Below are 19,746 nucleotides of genomic sequence, written 5' to 3'. Positions count from 1 at the left end.
AGCTCCAGGATATTCAAGTGTCCGTCGTTGTGAGTGAATGTGTGACATCTCCCCCACCCAACATACACACACACACACACTCTAGCTCTAATTAGTTCCCTTCTGAAAAATGCATAAGTAGATATTTGACATTTGTAAGTTATTACTCCTCCTATAATGAGCCACAAAAACTGAGGTCTTCTTTAAAATTCTAAACTTTCAGTCATAAATGAGAGACTGACCTTGGCTGTGGAAGCTGCACTTTATTTGAAAAAGAAAACGTTCACCAGTTTTTTTTTGTCTTTTTTTTTATACATGTTTTAAATACGTAAACAAAAGAAAATGATCTGTGAGGACAACACAGAAAATATTCAGTAGAATGTCAGTAAATTCAGATCAGACTGAATTGCTTTCATATTTCAAACCCTTTCTTGACTATCCACCCAGACAGTCTCTTCTGTATATACACACAGCACTGGTCAACAGTGCTTAACTTTTCTTGATCAAGACTTTTTTTTTTTTCAACATGATAAATATACAGTGATAACTATGACCTTTGCTCATGAACAATTATTCAGGAAGGCAAGCCACTCTCCTCGCTGGGGGGGAAAGCTGCTTGCTGCATGAGGGCAACTCTTCACATTCACAGATTCAGCTTAGAGGCAGCCATTTCAATCAGTCTGTGTGAAACGATGGCATGCCATGCATAATGCAGAAACACATCCCTTTCCAAGTGCAACGACTCGCAACCACTGAAGTGCCTTACTAGTTCAAACAGATATCTCATTGCAAAAACTCTAGGCACACTTATCAACTAAATAGTTCAACAAACCAGGTTCTAAATCTTATCTTCCCAGTACTGTTGGGTTGCGAATGCTTGATCTACGAGTATTTCTAGACACAAAACTTAGAGAATATTTAGTGTTCTATATCATTCAGCTTACAGGTGTATTTTTTTACATAGCTATTTTAAAACTCTAATTACTCCCCTTGTACAATCCAACATCCATTAATAATGCTGAATTATTTTTAAAAAATCCATTGTAGTTCATATATGTTCTCATTGTTGGAGTCAAAAATAATAAATAAATACAAATTACACCCCAGAGAGGTCTACCCGTAAACACAAGTAAAAAGACAAAACTAAATGGAGAGGTAAAACATTATCACTGCTTCTTAACATTTACTATGAGTTGCTGACTGAAAAACTGAATTAAGGAAAACCCTGCCTTACTCTGAGTCACCCCTGATTAAAAAGAAAAAAAAAAAGAAAAATAATTAATCCAGCAGGAAGGAACTTTTAAACTATCATTTCTCCACATACATAATATTAAATTCTCTCAGACCCCTTTATCCGGTTCGTTACAAATTATAAAATGGATGAGGAATCCCTATCAGGGTAAAACAGCAGCATCATCATTTCATATCTCAGACAAATTACAAAAATGACTGCAATAAGCTCTTTGTCTTATTACACCTTCTGTTCCTGCATGGCTGCCGTTTTAGACATGGTTAGTTCCACTGAGGAGCACGGCAGCACAGACAATGGACCTTTGCTGCTTAGTGCTTTGACTTCAGGGAGCAACTTCATCTTGGGTTACATAAACTGCATCTGAAAGAACAATCCAAAAAAGTGAAGATTTTATTGTATGCTTTGAAGTGAAATATGTTAATAATAAAGAAATACATGTACTTAGTTAAAGGTTAAAATATTGCTTTCGAAACAAAGAGTATCAATTTAATACAATTTGTGAAATTTTAAAATCATCATTCATACCTTCTTCATGCATACCCAGTAAAAAAAGCTTACCATCTTGTCGCTGTCCAATGAAAAACATGCATTATGATGAATGGACCAATAGAAATGCTTTAAAATTACTTGCAAAAGAAACCTTTTACACTGAAAGGTTTTTTCCTGCCATAACCTCAAGCTTTGCTAGAGTTTACCTAGCAGGAACAGAGTGATGAAACTGAAGGCACAATTATGCACAAGCTATGCAACTCCATGCATGATTTCAAGCAAGCGCAGGAGCGGCGTGCTGTACCTAGACGAAAGACGAGGTTCTACAAGAAATCCTTGAGAGAGAGCTGTGCAAAGGGGTCTTGTCCTGGGGCTCTGAGAGGACTCTGACTGGAAGGACTAGAGGCAGCGGAGGGCTAGTGCAGAGAGAATGACACAAAGAGAAAGACAAGAGGGAAGACTGGGATAGGAAAAAGGAGAGCACACAAAGAAAGACAGATGTGGCCTGCAGTCTGAGAGAGAGAGAGGCCTTCTCTCATGGCCATTGTAAACACAGTGGACCATGGGGATTACATCTAATTCCCAGTGAGCTTTACTAATTAAATAACACACACCGCACGTCTTTTCTCACTATACTGGGGAAAGTCCTGGGTAAAATGCATACCTGCGCACTTGACACTGCTCCAAACGGGTTGGATGGCCTCATAATGGGTTGTGTGTACATCATTGTAGGCTGCGTCATCATGGCCATTGAAGGCAGCTGTGGGGGCTGCCAAAAATTAGAGCTATGAGAAACACATTGTTGTCGGTGTATTCTCATTTAGGTACAAACTGATTGCTTCTTGGGACTCACCATCCCATATCCCATCATGCCTGTAGGGGTTGTGGCAGGGAAGGCCATGACTGCTTGAGGCTGTAGAAAAAAGGGACAAATGAGACTGTGAATTTATTTTAAACTGATTTTACCCAGCTTCCAATGTCACAAAGATCAAAGATTACCATTGAAACTGGATTCCATGTAGTAGACGGGGCAGCTTTGGGTTGCCAGTTCATTCCACCAGTTAGTTTCTTCTCACCTGGCTGGTTCCAATGGATATCACTGCACACAAAGAATCAGTTATGGTACTTTTCCTCTGCATGGTCCCTACTCGACTTGTCTCAGCTCTTGTGCTTTTGTTTTAGGTAAATCTGTCTGGTGCCTGGTCTGTGGTACCTGCTCGTGTCAATTTTGAAACAAGCAGAGTAAATACTAAATGTCATGTGTAAACTTTGCAGAGCACTGATTGGCCAGATAAGACTGCGATTCTCAACAGCAGCTGAAAAAAAAAATTATGCTGTGCTGTTTTGAACAGGTTCAAAAGCCCCTTGGATTGGTGACCAACAAAAAGCTATAGCAAGAGCCAGATGTGCAACAAGGAAAACTCTGTTAGAGGACTAGGGTGCGGAGCCATGTTCAGTCCAAAAAACAAAAACAACACGTGAATGCACAACAGGTAAACAGTGCCTAATTGTACTGCCGCTGTTGTTGTGGTTTTCCAAAGCCCATGGTTCCTGTTAGAGATGGGGTTTTGCGACATCTCAGTTACATTTTATGGGGGGGCTGTGGTAGTGGAATAGCCTGGGAAAAGAGTCGTGCTGATGCCATGCAGTGGAAAAGTGCCATTAATGTTTTAACAAAGCCAAAACATTTGTTTGACTGTCAGAAATAAGAATAACTTACTTTTTGGTAGTGCCATTTCCAATGCCCAAATCTGAAAATAGTTAAACCCAGGTTAATATAGATTATGGCCACTATATGAAAGGCTATTTTTTTAAAGCACCAATTATTGAGTCCTATGGATGACACTTACTTCCAACCAGGTTTGCTAGAGAAGAATCAAGGTCATCTGACACAAGTTTCTCTGGATGTTGTGTGGAAGGCTGATTGGACCCAGCCACAGTTGGCTTCAAAATGCCACCTAGGTTTTCAAGAAGAGGAACAAAAAAAATATTATACCAACAGCATATGGATTTCTTCCCTTTAATAATAATTTTATTATTCATATAAAGAGTCATATATGATATACCATCTGTGTCCAGGTTACTGGAAGCAGCTTTGTTTCCAAAAACAGACTCAAAGTCAACATGAAGCTCCCCTGTACTCTGTGGTGGTGGACCCTGTGGTGCACCATACCCTTTAAAAGACACAAAACAAAGTCCATATAAAAATCATGTGTAAGAATGAATGCCACTGCGGTTGCAAATTAAGTAACAAAATATCAGGCAACATAAATAAAGTTAAGAGCATAGTATAATGAAGCAAACTTTAATAAATTCAATATAAAATATGCAAATAAAAGCATAACAAAAAATGAGAGTAGTGATGGTTGCACCATTCATAATGTCTAAAGCAGTATATGCCTCATGTTAGATCGGACAAGAAGTAGTTAGCATTGGTAGAGGGTGGAGGGGAAGCATCCAGTGTGAACAAAGATCACAGATAGAGCCCTATAAGGCAACCTCTTTCCACAGGCTCCCTACCTCGAAATAGGCCTGCTACGGAGGGCTCAGTCTGGAAGGGAGAGGGGTTTGGGAGATGCTGTACCATGGATGCTTGACCAAAAGATTCTGACACGCAGGCAGGAAGAAAGAGAGACAGCACAACAGACATTTAGAAAGTTAGAGACACCCAAAGAACAAGACCAGAGAAATTTCATATCACACTGAAGAATGAATATTAAAGCTGAGGGCAGCATATGCACTTAACAGCACAACAATCTTATCCATGTCAGTTCAAGAGACAAACGGCATCCAGTGGAGAAGACTATAGGCTTGTTACATATTTATATATGTGTCATCCCCTGGCACTGAATTAGTGCTTTATGTTTCCTGAGGAACATAGCCGGGGATGGTTCGCCATCATAGTACCTGAGATTAAGTGTTCTATCCGCACTGTTCGTTTGTAATTGGCTGATACAGACGAGCTTGAATCAATAAAGGGATTGTATTGATCTACAGTGGAAAAGGAAACAAAATCATTCACTTTAGCAAATGATCTAATGTTTATTTTTTGCAGTGGCACTTTAAAATGGCATACATGTGTCAATGTCATTTTATAAGCATAAAGGTTTAATTATGTATTTTGAATTTTGGAATAAGGAAAATAAAACGATATGTGGATTCTCTACAAATGATGGGATGGCAGAAGACATTTTGTAACATTCATCTTTATGGAGAAATACAATGAGTGATTTTGCACCAGAGCACATTGAGTCTGAATTATTGTGACAGCAATGGAGTCCTTATGGCAATGAGGAACTCTCAGTGACTATAACGAACCTAAGAACTAGGTTTGAATGGGATGAGGAAAACAAAGTGTGTTTACCACCAAATATCTCATGCCCTGATGTCCTAGAGGAAAAACTAACACCATCAGACGACACAACAGGTAGATGAGCAGGATCAACAACAAGTTTGGTTAAGAAAGGGTTTAAGTTTGGGATGGAGTCATCGACAGCTTCAGAAGAAGAGAAAGGATCTGAGCAGGCAAAGGGGAGAAAGAGAGAAAGAGAAGAAGAACATATTCGAATAGGAAGGACTTTAGAATGAGACATTAACATGGAGAAGACTACAGCATGCAGAATCTCTGATGTTAAAACGAATGGAGAAGTTTATAAGTCCTACCTCCCCACGGTGCGGCTATTGAAGGCCCAGGTTGCATGGATGGTTGAAAGGTGGTTTGCAGGTCAAAAAGGTCACTCTCCATCTTCAGGGCGCTAAGAGTAAAAGATAAGAACATGAAAATAGTATGGACACTAAAAAAAATTAAGATAAGATAACACTAATACCTGAGAACCTCTAATGTGTGTCAAAGCCTGTAGCAGACTGCTCACCCATTAGAACAGCTGGGAGTGGAAAACAAGTCTATGGCAGGAGCTGTACTGATGCTGGCTGCAGTGGTGGAAACTGGAGATGTGTCTGTGGTGGCGAATGATGGCCTCTTGGACAGTTCCTTCAGCCTCTGCTCCTGGATAAAGATATGACAGTGTACAGAAATATTTAAGTAGAAAAACATACTTTCATCAGGCTTCATAAACTTTATTAGACGCAGCAATGGTTTGATAAGTCACCTTCAATGCCTTTAGTCGTGCCTGCTCCTCCTCCAGAGCTGCCTGTTTCTCTCTCTCGTCCACTTTGGTAAAAGACATGCCAGTGTTGGCCAGGGATGACACAGCATTGGAAAGCGTGCTTGCCCTTTAAAAGCCAAATAAGTGTTATACTAAACCATTCTAAACACAAAAACTATGAATGAGCTCTCACTTAAAAACTATACGCACAGTGTGTATTATTCCTAAACATAAATAATTAATATGGTTTGATGTGAATGAATTCTAGCATAAATGGGCTAAGCTCTCAAACAGTCAGTAAGCCTGTAAGTAAGTATATAAATTAATTAGGAAAACATACAAGTGTGATATTGTGTGTGTGTGTGTGAATGTGTTGGTTTCACTTTTTCCATCTCTCTCCTCGTGGCAGTCCATATTATTTCAGGTTATCATTCAATAACTAGTTAATAACTGGTTAATAAACAAATGATTTTAAATAATGTGTGCTGTTGACATAACAAATTCATGGAATCAAGGAGAATCTGAACCAAACCATTGTTCTTCAAACTCACTCTCACCTACTACTTTATAGAAAAAAAATTCTTATATTTATTTGTTTTATATTAATGTTATTTTGTATTTACTGTGATTATATATAATTTCATACAAGCACCACACTTACTGAGAAGGAATTAGTTTAAATATATATAATTATCTTAGGGGCCTAAGACTTCTGCAAAGTACTGTACATATACATACACACATACATATATATATATATATAAAAACACCCCACACACAACAGCTGGAGTCTGGAAGGTGACCATTTACATCCACATAACCGGCATGAAAATTAGGGCCAGGGGGAGTGTTCAATGCCATGTATGTGTTAAATGCATATGACACTGACAAACACAAATAAATGCATTCTTCATGTACAACGTTCATTCATTCATCATCTGTAACCGCTTATACAGTTCAGGGTTGCTGTGGGTCCAGAGCCTACTCAGAATTACTGGTTGCAAGGCAGGAACACACCCTTGAGGGGGCGCCAGCCCTTCACAGGGCGACTGTTTCAAGGTCTATTTGTTGGTTTTATTTGCTGTTAACAAATATTATATTTGATGTGCAAAGTGCAAAGCTGCTGTGAAATTCAATGATTTTCCCATTATCTTTCTATAGCCAGTTGGCAAATCACTACAAATACACTGTGCAAAATTTAATTTATTTATTGTGTATTGTATAGATACTGTATTTTATTTTAGCCTTGTTTTTTTGTTCTACATTATGTCCAGGTGTCCGTGTCAATATGATGGTATTGCCTCATGCTTACAAATTAATGCAAGAACTCGTTAATGCATAAAAAATAAAGTAGGTGGTATTTGGAAGTTATTTAAGGATCTCTAGTAAAATTCCCTGTTTTGTTACCCGTTCCTGTGATTTATTGGTGTGATCAGGTTTAATGTGTAAATCATGAATGCAGAATGAATTACCTGCTGGCTGCAGTGGAATCTTTCACTTTCTTTCCCTCTAAAGAGGCCAGGTGCTGTTCTAAGGCATCCAGCAGGCTACTGGGAGCCTAGAACAAAGCAGGAAGTTCAGTCATGTACTCAGGAACCATAAACCAGATAATAAAAAGAGTAGAAAGTTTTCAACAAACATCACAAAGGCAAGAATTCCAGGGAAGTGCAGAAAAAGTGAGTAAAGAAGTACTTACACACACTGTAAACTGAAGGTGGACAGGAAGTGGAAAGATAAGGATAGATACAGAATATAAAGGTGGTACTGGTCAGAGTCCCAGTTTAAGCACTTCAAAAATCATCTACATACTATTTTAGTCTTCATATATCCATCCTTACACTTGGTACATATTTTAAGAATATTGTACTTTTACTTTGCAAAATATCTATGTTCATAATGAAAAATTGTTATATTTATAGTAAATAATGTGAGATTTATTAATACATGACTGCTGTTTCATAAGTATTCTCCAATCACCTAGTCACACCTGCACCTAAAACACCTTTATTTGCTGTAGACAGTGAAAATTAAGAAAAGAGAAGTGAGAAAATCTTTGTTCACATGCAGTTTCATGCATTTAGCAATCTGTCAGACATTTCAGAGTGAAGAGAAAGAGAGTAGTAAAGGTTTGGAGAATACTAACAAGAGTTAGGAAGAGTTTACAAGTTATCTCAAGGAAGAAAGATTCTGCAGAAACATTCAGCATTGTACATCAGAACTGGGTGATCTTACCTGTGATAGGTCTGGAATGTCCCCTCTGTCTATCCCCACCTGCTGTCAAAGGCCAAAACACAACAGTGTTAAAACAGTGATAGCTTTTAACAATCCATTTGACAATCACAACACATCAAGACAAGAGCTAGTCACCTCAGCCACTTTGAGGAACTCTGAGATTCGAGTCATTCTAGTGAGGAACTTCTTGTAAATATCCAGGCCTTCTTTGCACTGAACCTTCTTCATGTCAAAATACTTCTCTGTAGAGGGAAGGCAAACACTTCAGATTCACTTTTATACCTTAATCACTTGATACATCTGTACTGGTCAGACAAGACCAACTGAAAATGACAGCAACATCTAAACCAAGGTCATTTTAAAATGTAATGGTGTCAATATAGCATTTTCAAATGATATTTCATAACAGGCATGTGAGCAGATCAGTGTACTCTCACTATTATGAGAAAAGGAGGACAGTCACCACATCTCACCCAGGTGGTGGGGGTTGTAACATTAGCAGTGACATCATACTGAATCTGACCTTGAACATTGGAAGACACTACACACAACTGAATTTCCCCTTCAGATTAAAGGTACAGTGGTAATAAACCTCAAATCATGTTTTTTATTTTGAATGAGATTTGAATTAATATTAAGATGGCATTCCATCTTTATATGGGTAAATGTATTAAAAAATAATACAACTTTTTTTAAAAAGTGCTAAATACTAATTAAGGGTTGAGCAATAATGTTCAAATATGCATTAATCCCAACAGACTTTAATAAACTTTATACAGGTGAGTGCAATATGGCTTCTGCTAAAATTTGTAATAATGTATAATTTATAATTTTGCTGCATCATAAAAAGAAATCATTTAATTGGTGGCAGCAAAGGGAGAATATCTCCAAAACACAAAGCACATGTAAAGCACAATAAGCAAAAGCAAGCAGCAGCATTGTCCTAGAAATAATTGCAATAAACAATATTATTATCATTTTAAGACCATTTTATGCCACTGATAAAATTAATATATAGGAGTATAATAATGCAATGACAACCCTTTAACTGCAAAGAAATTTTAGCAGAAACATATTGCCTTAGAATATTCAGACACTTTGGAATAATTGGAATATAGCTCATATTTCATTATCCTAAATTCAAAATGCAAAAATAAAATTAAATCACTCTTAATAAAAAATGGACATAAGTCCAAAACTGAGAGCAGAGAAAACCAGAGTGAGTGGTTAAAATACCTGTGGTGTTCATGCTTATGTAAAGAAACACACCAGTAAACACAATGGGCAGTATTGAGGTTAGCGAAATTTGTGAAGTAACGTACACATATTGTTTGATAAGTCCATTGTGTAATTATTATGAGAGGCCTACTACTACGACGACGTCATAAAAAATGAATTAACGCAGTAATTCAGTACGGCTGTGAATAAAAACTGAACAGCAATACAAAGTGTCCTCATTTATCCCTGTTTGTGGCCAGCCTTACCCAGCAGGTTGATTATTCCCTCGTTGTAAGCTGCAAAAAGCCTGATTGAATCTTTGAAGAGAAGCATGAATGCTGCATTGATCACTCCATTGGTGAGCTCGTTGGCATTGACCTAGAAAGAGAACAATCATTTTATCTTTCACCCAGAAAGTTTTACTTCAAACTTGGGCACTTTAAAAGTGAGTGCACATGAGGTGGGAATTTTAACGGGATTTAAAAAGTGGTGTCCAGCTGCTTGTCAAATGATGGAAACTCACATTAAAGTCTAGAAGGGCATCCATCTGGTTTTGGATGATTGGGATTGTTTTAAGAAGCTTCTCAGTGTTCATGGTTCTCATCACTCCATCAACCCTAAAGGAAAATGTTATTTGTTTTAAAATGAGGTCAAATGGCATATGACCGGGGATCAGCAGGCAGGTTTAGTACATGGCCTACTGCAACAGCTTATTCCTGTCTGTCTCTTGCACAGATTCAATTCTACCATATTCTTTGTCAGTTTTGTTTCCTAATATCTCTCCACATCATTTAAAATATGGAATGTTTACTTCTTCGTTGTAGTATTTTTATTCAGTTCCTTCTGAAAACTTTTACCAACATTAACCAACAATTTCTCACCATACATTCAAGCGCAAACCATCAACAACAATCAGCAAGAACACTGTACAAGTATGCAGTTAATACAATGATGAAAGATGAAAGACTCCTAAATGGACTTGTTACAAGGTCAGAAGTATGTGGAGGAAATTTGTTGGTTTATTCATTGCCAATAATCATAACTCCTTTCTCTAAAATAAAAAGACCCTGAGCCAGGAGCCTTGTGTTTCTATATTTTTAAGAGGGTGGGATAATGGAAACTATGAGGTTACGTTCAAGGCATTTTGAATTGGATCATATGAATTGGGATTCACCCGAACACTGTACAGTAATACCTTGACTTACGAATTTAATTCGTTCTGTGACCAAGCTCGTAACTCAATTTGCTCGTATATCAAATTAAATTTCCCCATTAGTCCGTACCAGCCACATCAATTTTTTATTAAATTGTTTTTGTTACGTGTTTTTAAATAAGAAAAATGTAATTTATAATTAACAAATAATGTATAAAAAATAATAATGCATGATAAAAGAGAATGTAAAGAAATAAACTGGTTCTATTACGTGTATTTACCTTGAAGAGGTAGACGAATATGCTGGCATAGGTGAAGGAGGTTGGCGGAGGAGGATGGGGGAGTTTTTCTTTCTGTGCTCTATCGATACACACTTGCTACAATGCTACAAAAATCAGATGTTTGTATCTCAAGACAACTACGTGAACTGAACACTCACTGGGCTACCTAGTGGCAGGTGGCAGAAGCTCGTTCACTCATAATTCAGATCTTAGCTCGCATCATAAAGCAAAAAAAAAAATCAGAGAGCGATGACTCATATCTCGGAAAATTCGTAAGTTGATTCACTCGTAAGTCAAGATTTCATTGCATTTGATACATAAAGTAATCCCATTAGTGTACACTGTTGGCACTTTGTCTGAACTGAAGATGAGTGGAGAAAATGATGCCTAAACACTTTTTTATTTATAGGAGCAAGTTAAAACTGTTCCTCTAAACAGAATGAAATGATTCTGAATCAGGTGAATTGGACATCCATTTCATTTAAAATATTTAAATGTATCTGTTAAGGAAACTGGTTCAAACAGTCACCAACTATCCCAGCATTTAAATATATTATTTAAAGTGAGACATCTCATCAAAGGAAGCTTTCCTCAAGTTACTTACCCACGTTTTACTTTTGTAAAATCAAAAGCAACCTGCCGATATGACACAGCTTTTTCATTTAGATACCGGCTGTACCTCCGGATAAAAGTGGACATATCATAGCCTACAAAAGAAAAGAAATAGGAGAATAAAGGAAAACCAATACATATAAAACAAGGCTGCAATCTAAGTAATTTTAAATTACTTCAGTATTAAAACGTGAATAATCTGAATTAACATGTAGAAACCACTCTTTAATCATCCAGACTTTCTAAACTATAAATATGTAGCTATACGTTAAGCAGATTCACCTACTGAATAAAAACATTTAAGGGAAAAAAATATATATATATATTCCACTGCGCCAAATACAAATTTAAAACAGCAAAACGTGGTGTGGAACAGTGGAAAGAAATAGAGAAAAAAAAAGTCCTGAGTGTGCAGGTGGAGAACTGCAGATGTATATATTAATTATTTGAAAAGCCGAGATGATGCACTGTACCTTGTAGCCCACTTTTATCCAAAAAGTTGCTGAGGTTAAATAACGTGTTCCTGGAGGCCAAGTACTGAACAAAACGCTGCAATGCAACATATAGCAGAATGGAGTTACACATTCCAGTGTTTTGCAACACTCTTCACAAACATTGAAGCAGATGACCCTGAATACTAAAAGCTGCCACTAACACTTACCTCGTTGCCATAGACCATGAGGTGGTGTGTTGTGATGAGGGATTTAAAGACAACCACCCAGCTTGTGTTGGTGGTCCTCTCAAAAAGCGAGTCAGCCAGCTGAGGAATGTTCACGTTCATTTCATTGGTACAATGGATGAGATCTACGATAAAAACAAAACAATGCAACAAGCAATTACAACTAGAAGGTCAGTAATGTCAATGCAATGAAGAAACCATTCCTCAAAAACTACAAAATTCAACACAGTGTGTACTGTAAAGCAGACAGCAATCCTACAAAAAAGATGACTCAGGAGACTTGAGTCCAATTATAATGACTCTGAAGTTCTGTATACTTCAGAGTAACCCACATAATTCAGAATAATCTCTTCAAGTATAAGACAGCAATTTGCGTAGGATTATATAATAAAACACATGTATTGCACGACACCTCAAATAATGGGGCATGTAGGATGAAAAAACAGTGAAGTGCCAGACACAAACCATGGAAACATTCCTTCCAAGTTAATCTAGTCCTAATGCTGACAAGCCACACATAACCACATAAGTATTTCACATGCTGACAGGAAACCTCCTAAAAATGTATTACAGATTCTACCTTTTCCTACTGGGCTTTTGTTGACAGATCATGTCACAAAACTCACTAAGTCCTATCAAACTGGAGCACACTAATAAGAGCTGCACAAAGAGGTGTTATTAACTGAAAGTGAGGCTTTACATTCAGGTAAGCATGAATGGTAGCAATTAATAAGATATAGCCTATTAAATGGTACATCTGCTCCATTGCAATTCAGTATTTCTGACTAATTCTGATGTCACTTGACACACATTAATGCTGTTTAATGTTATTTTGGAAAATCCACAAACAAAAGACACTTTCTTATACACATATGTACAGTCTGTTATAAACTATTTTTTTCTTACACCCGTCATAATTTAAGGTTTGCATCTTCAGTTGTCCATAAAATTTTTAAGGGACATAGACTTATTACCAGTTTGTAACTCCAACTCCTAAGGCGTTCCTGTTTAATGAACGACTGTTATATCGGCCGGCCGATTAATCAGGCCGATTTTTGCCATTTTTTTAATGTAATCGGCATAGGCCGATATATTAGCACAAGACGCCAATATTTACACAATGCACACAGGCAATGCTGTGGGCAGCTCCATCATTCTGGCTGTTAGAGCGCCCCTTGCGTCCATTTTGTCATCTTACAGGCAGACATCATTGAGGTACAGGAGTACAAGCCTCCAACCTGTAGCTGCATGCTGTCTCATCAGAGAAAACAGTATGAATTATTTTCTCTTCTTCAGCTCTCACTATTTGTTACTGGCTGCTCTTTGTAACATACACTCAATAATCTGCTATCATAAACAACTGAGTTGATAGTTGTAACCTAGAAACCCAGCGTTATTTTGCCTCTTATTTCGCTCATTGTTCGGCGGCACCTATAATAAAAAAAATAAATAAATCACTCATTGTTATATCTGTCAGTATATGTCAAGTACTACAGGTCAAAAGTCGACAAATAATGTACCATATTAAAGCTTAAAGTTAAAGTTTTCATTGATTTAATCATTTTATATATAATCCCACGGATAAATAAATATCTTTGCTATGTCATTGGAAATTTTTATAACAAAAATATTAGTGACAGTACAGATTTTTCACGGCACCATATTTGAGTCAGTGTGTACATAACATACACCAATCGAATGGTCAGACTTTCAGGATCACGAAGATGTACACTAAACTGTAGGACTAAGGAATTAAAGCCAAAAAAAATAAGATAATCCAAACTTCAGGTTTCTTCCTCATCAATGACAAAACTGCTGCTACTCGAAGTCTGAAGAGCCCACAAGCGGCTCAGACACAAAATTTGCACAGCAGCGCTTATTTTTGATAGTCCCCTTCAAAACTAAACTAAATGTGAGTCTTTCCATCAAACCGTTCGTGAGTAATCCTCATGGTTGTGTGAAGAGTACTGGCCGAAAAACAATCCCGAAAAAAATAGTATACCTTTTCAAAAAATAATTAAAATATGATCCCCGTGGTCCCATGTCACACCTACTGCCGCGCAGCTCAGTAGGCGCTCAGCTTTCCAAAAACATGTCAATCAAGTCTGTAGACAAATCAGGGGCAGAGTTATGGCAATGCGCACCCAAGCAGGAGGGACAAACACGCAGCAGAGCGCATATGTTTTCAGCGCCTAACAGACCCAGACACCGCAAGAGAGACTCAAACTGCTCTGTTTGACAGCCACAAGCTCCACAAACAATAATCAAGTCAATAAACATGTTACAAAGCTTAGATGTCTTTTACTAGTTACATTTCCCCCACTGAGGACATTTAAATGCAGCAGGGGCTTTGGGGGAGGGTGCCTTGCTCTACAGCCAATCAGAGTGCAGCTCTTGCCTTTTAACATGTCAGTCATTTAAAGGAACACTGTACTCTGTGAGAAACAAGTGTAAACATCAGAAATAAACTCAGTACATCATAATAAAACACACCATACCTAAGGGTTTTTACAGTTTGGTGAGGGGTAAACGGCCACTTTGTGAGGGAAAGGAGACGAGTTTCTTATAGAAAGTAAAGAAAAACACTAAGTTGTTGACACTAGGTCTAGACAACATATATACAATGTAATTTTGCAGTAAAAGTAATCATTTTCCTTGAGGAGAGCTTGGGGTCTAAAGAGACACTTGGAGAGGCCATCTGTCCACTGTCTGTTTCAGCTTGAATAACTTCAAATCAGTAGGAGGCATCAACTCCAAAATTTATCTGATGAAAGTAGACCCCTGGAGACACAATTTTAAAAAGAAAACTCATTAACTCTTCAGTTTATAGTCACTAACATTTTTTTTTTTTAAATAAGACAAGCGCCTACATTTTTTGTGGTTTTCATAAGCTTTTGACCTCATTGACTTCATATATATTTCAGGACCTCTAAATGGTTTCTTTTACAAATTTGAAGGGTTTTCTGTAAAAATAAATCATGATAATGCCTCTGGTTTATTCACTGCCTGAGGAATGGGAATATCGGCTTTACATATCGGCCATCGGCCACTACTGCTGTCTAAAAATAGGCATCGCATCGGCCATCAAAAAACCCATATTGGTCGATCACTATTTCTGTTCTTTTTAAAGGCTAAGCACCACTTAATGGAGCCTCCATGAATATTTCACATTATTTTAGTTACTGACATGTATAAGTATGTATTAAAATGAAAATAGCATGCTTAATGTGCTTTAAAACTGACAATTTTATTAAATTGACGGAAAAACCTGAGCTCGCTACGGAACTTCTTGAATGCAACCATGACGTCACTGGTGGACAACAGCTGAACAACACCGCAGTTAAACACCGTTATGACTGACTTGTTAGGATAGTATCTAGCTAGCGATAGCTAAATAACAAACGTTATTCATGACAACAGCCTAGCAATAAGCTAAACTCAAATTTAGAGGTACCGTTATTCTTGTAAATGTGATCGAAGTCGAACTCGAATTCATCCGAATAAACCTCCGTAATGCAACTACGTAGCCTAGTATGAGTCACCAAGTTTAGCAAGTCAAGCTAACGTTAACTAACACCAATTAAAACAGGCGAAGTAAGTGTACTTACCCTGTTTACCTCCATGTATACAGAGGCTCTTGAACGCCTTTCGTTGGTTTCCTTACATGCCCATATTGTTGGAATAGCGCCAGTGAAATAAGCACTACAGATAACGAAGTGAGCGGGTCCTTTCCAAAGTGCCCGTCTAAAGTTGACAGATTTAGTCCATTTTCTGGATATTTTGGGATCTTTGGGCCATTTGTGCACAGATTTCCCACTGTACATTGAATTATTGCAGCCAAAAACAACACACCTTTTCGTTTTGCATTAAATTAAATGCGACTTCTATAGTTGTTGTCCACCATCTACGTCACATGCAAGATGCCTATTAGAGTTTCCGAACACCGTTGGGGGGTGGACCAACAGTCTTTTAAACCTTATTCCGTGAATTAGTAAGAAATAATATCTTTTCCGACTATCAATAAACACAAGTTAGGAACTCAAATTCCACTGTATTTATTTGTTTGACACTTTCATATAACTGGTGCTTAGCCTTTAAAGTGGTCCAGTGTGCTTTGTGAATGGGTGACTTCTGATCACATGGCTGCCAGGATTGGCATAAACCAGCCACCTTCAAAATGCTGCTAGCTTTAATTCAGCAAGTGACCTTTCCGTGTACAAGGCTTGTAACTACTAAAAATAAAAGTCACAAAAAGGGTCTATACAGCAATATATTTCCTATTGTGATTAAACTTTAAGAAAATTACTCACATCAATGACAGTGTATCTGGGTAGTTGAGAAGTGCACTAATGAGCAGGGGAGGGTATGAAGCAAGGTATGTTGAGCTCATCCAGGGAAAACATTAATTTCCTCTGAAGACTCAAGCTGACCCGAATCCAATAACTCATGGTGAAAACCAGTCGGTATTGTGCAGAGATGTGTGTGAGGAGCAAAAGTCTGTTACAAGACATCTCCTCAAATGGCTTTAGATACATGCATAAAATAATGTGCGATAGTTAGTGCTGGCCTATATGAGCGCAGGTCAATATCATGATTAATTGTACATTTTACCATGATTATGATTAATGAAAGATTATTTTGGTTTTGTATGTTTGACCCTCAAAGTTCAGTGACTACAGATTGGTAGTGTGGTTTTAAAGAGACAGTACGTAAACACACGCTGGGGACATAACAGAACTTAAAAGAAAATATTAAAACTTTGATATAATCAATATAGACAAGATTATTCATTCATTCATCATCTGTAACTGCTTACCCAGTTCAGGGTCGCGGTGGGTCCAGAGCCTACCTGGAATCATTGGGCGAAAGGCAGGAATACACCCTGGAGGGGGCGCCAGTCCTTCACAGGGCAACACACACACACACACTCACATCTATGGACACTTTTGAGTCACCAATCCACCTACCAACATGTGTTCTTGGACTGTGGGAGGAAACCCACGTGGACACGGGGAGAACACCCCAAACTCAAAGACAGTCACCCGGAGCGGGACTCGAACCCACAACCTCCAGGTCCCTGGAGCTGTGTGACTCTGACACTACCTGCGGCACCACCGTGCCGCCCTATAGACAAGATTATGTCAATTACAAGTTCTGAACATTGGTTTTAATTAATTTTTGATTAACTGCCCAGCCCTAGCAATAGTCATGTAAGTTTCATTTATTTATTTTTCATTCATATTCTTACACATAATTGTAGAAAAAAGCATAACACACACTTTCACAGAAGCCTCTAGGGGTGCAACAATACACACATTTCACAATACAGTACACATGGCTGTTTTTGCTCTACATTAAAATACATTTTTGATACAACATGTAGAAAGAACATGCTTTTAATTTCCCTTTTTTGATGTAGAGGTCAAAGAGGCCAATACAAGCACAAGAGTATATTTAGAAAGGACGACTGGTACCAGAAATTTTTATAGAAAAATAGAAATATATTAAAAAATGGGGACATGGTGCTAACTTTCTTTCTAAAAGCAGAGCTTCTAGTTTTTCAGCATTGACCTGCTGCTTTTAGCGCCCCACAAAACAACCCCCTGTAGGAGGGACTATGACTTCATTGGCTGCCGATTGGCTAAATAAAGGTGACGACCTTTTCATGGTACAAGTAACCCCAAACACTTTCAGTCATGTTTGTCTGGGATCTGAGGTGTTTGCTGTTCTGAGAACAACTACAGCTTCATTTAAACGTTTACTGTCTATGTGAAGGTGAGAGTTTAGTGTTCTACCAAGTCTTGTACCGTTGTTAGGTATAGCTTTGAATTTTGTTTTTGAAGTGAATTGTCCCCCATGTACCCTCCCCAGAACATCTCTCGACAAGCAAGTCACTACTGTATTCAACTTAATTAATGAAAGATGGTCTCATTCTTGCATAGCGATATAGATACAGCTATCCTGCTGAATTTGTTAGACCAAAGATAGGTCGATAGTCCTTGTTTAAGACATAGATAGGCTTCTATTTCCAAGAACAAAACACAACCAGGACTTTGACAAGGGTGCTAGTCATTCATAGACATCAAGGTCAGGCTTATCATGAGTTGGGGATACTACACATGCTTCCTACACTGAAATGAAAGACTGTCCACATCAGTTCTGGGGGCAAATTGGTCCTAACAATCTAAGAAAAACTGTACCAGTTAGTTTTCATTAAAACATGTCAAATAAAGGAATAGTCAGATGTTAACTAGGCTACAGATAAAGGGCTCATATGATGTGATCTGCAAGTGATTAAATCCATTTCACAGCTGCAAAATGAAATCCTCCAGAGGTTATTCCCAACCAGTAATTTTTACCTGCCTTTCTCTGTAGCCTATAAATGTAGGAAGGAAGCATAACACTCTGGGATATTTAGCTCTATCTTTGAAGATTTCCCCTCCAGTGAAAACCAAGTTTTTTAACTTGTTTATCATGTCCTTGTGGTGTTTTTTCATATGCCAGAAGTAGTATCACGCAAAGAAGTTAGTGCCATGGCTGAGCATTTCCGCTTTAAATCTAGTGTTTCCAAGACAGTCTCAAATGAGTACATTCCCACAGACAGGGTTTCGTATGTCATAAACTTAGAGAACCAATCATCTCAACCTGAGGGGCAAGGCTTTCAAGCTGCAGCCTAGTGGTGGAGTTATAAGTGGAGATAGAGGTGGGGACTATTTGCATATACACAGATCCTTGTGTATTGATGGAAGTGGTGAAAATATACATCTAAGCAATAGGGATTTTATTCTGGGAAATATCATGTAAATATGTACTTTTACTTGTTGACCAAGAGGGCAGAAAAATAATGTAATCTAAGTAGCTACACTTGAACCATGGCCACTGATACATTCCAATCAGCATAAGGCTGAAATTCAGCTTCTTATTGGAATTTTTGGTTCCACCTTAAAAGGTGCAGCAGTTACAGGTCCCCTGAACGCAACTGCTGTATATTTTAATGTGGAACGGAAAATAAGGGGCTGGTGAATATGGATCAATTTATTTTTCAATACAATCGCTCTCTCTCCTTCTGTGTCTATCTCTCTTCATCTGTCTCTGTCTCTCTCTTTTAGCTTAGCATCACTGGGGCCTGTCCATTGTGGGCTCCGTTAACGTCGCCATATCACTACCACACAGCAGGGCTACCGCTCTCAGAGAAACCACCAACATCACCCACATCCACAACACTGTCAACTCCGAAGGCACTTACAGTCCAGATGTTTCTTCTTCGGACCCATGATTTCGTGTGTCGTTGCCTTACACACGGTTTTGGAGACAGCAGATCCGGTAACGCTGTGCTGAGCGGCCGTTATCCGGTCGGTAATGCTCTGCCCCGACATCTTTCACACGATTAACGCACAAACGCCTCTATCTGAAACAAAACCACACTAGTATAACCGTCCTACACCTCGGCGCTCCGCGTTCCTCTTCCTTGTCGTGAAACGCGGAATGTAACGACTGTTAACGTTAAGCGGTCTGTATCTCAAACACTAGCAGAAAGAAACAGGCGGTAACGTTAACGGTTAACACTCACTATCCACACACCGAGAGGGTTAAAAGCATCTACCGAGCCGTTACATTGTTAAAAAAAAACCCAAATGATAATTCACAGGTGACCCCTCTCCTGTCCACACGCCTCGCCCCGAATCCCCGGTAATTTCTCCGTCACCGTGTCTCTCCGGCTCCGCTCGGGCTCAGGACCGAAGGCA

General features: G+C 38.3%; 1 protein-coding gene across 9 annotated transcripts; it reads right to left on the bottom strand.

Moving 5' to 3' along the window:
- Positions 1 to 234: 234 nt before the first annotated feature.
- picalmb (phosphatidylinositol binding clathrin assembly protein b) lies at positions 235 to 19,746 on the bottom strand. 9 transcript variants are annotated; one of them, XM_066662550.1, is made up of 23 exons: positions 19,248 to 19,746; positions 11,984 to 12,126; positions 11,796 to 11,871; positions 11,315 to 11,417; positions 9,800 to 9,893; positions 9,543 to 9,654; positions 8,194 to 8,300; positions 8,059 to 8,100; positions 7,299 to 7,384; positions 5,830 to 5,953; positions 5,593 to 5,726; positions 5,384 to 5,475; positions 5,085 to 5,237; positions 4,628 to 4,711; positions 4,241 to 4,327; positions 3,787 to 3,894; positions 3,571 to 3,678; positions 3,441 to 3,471; positions 2,720 to 2,819; positions 2,574 to 2,633; positions 2,385 to 2,489; positions 2,025 to 2,136; positions 235 to 1,591 (listed from the first exon to the last, which is right to left on the bottom strand). In XM_066662550.1, exons 1-22 carry the CDS (start codon positions 19,375 to 19,377, stop codon positions 2,044 to 2,046), a joined length of 2,172 nt encoding a protein of 723 aa, XP_066518647.1. In that variant the 5' UTR covers positions 19,378 to 19,746; the 3' UTR covers positions 235 to 1,591; positions 2,025 to 2,043. The 9 variants fall into 9 exon arrangements, with proteins under 9 accessions (XP_066518647.1, XP_066518650.1, XP_066518648.1 ...); XM_066662553.1 differs by having other exon boundaries at positions 5,593 to 5,720; XM_066662551.1 differs by having other exon boundaries at positions 8,059 to 8,097.

This window comes from Hoplias malabaricus, chromosome 1 (assembly GCF_029633855.1).
Source record: "Hoplias malabaricus isolate fHopMal1 chromosome 1, fHopMal1.hap1, whole genome shotgun sequence".
Lineage (NCBI taxonomy): Eukaryota > Metazoa > Chordata > Actinopteri > Characiformes > Erythrinidae > Hoplias > Hoplias malabaricus.
The sequence above is the reverse complement of the archived record's forward strand: the minus strand, read 5'-3'. Positions and strand labels throughout refer to the sequence as shown.

Bases quoted from the DNA above. Each gene is read 5' to 3' on its own strand.
- picalmb (XM_066662550.1), bottom strand. From the start codon at position 19,377: ATGTCGGGGCAGAGCATTACCGACCGGATAACGGCCGCTCAGCACAGC. The intron at 3,895-4,240 runs GTAGGGAGCCTG...TGTCTTTTAAAG, and splicing joins CGTAGCAGGCCTATTTCGAG to GGTATGGTGCACCACAGGGT. The intron at 2,820-3,440 runs GTAAGTTATTCT...CTTTGTGTGCAG, and splicing joins GGAAATGGCACTACCAAAAA to TGATATCCATTGGAACCAGC.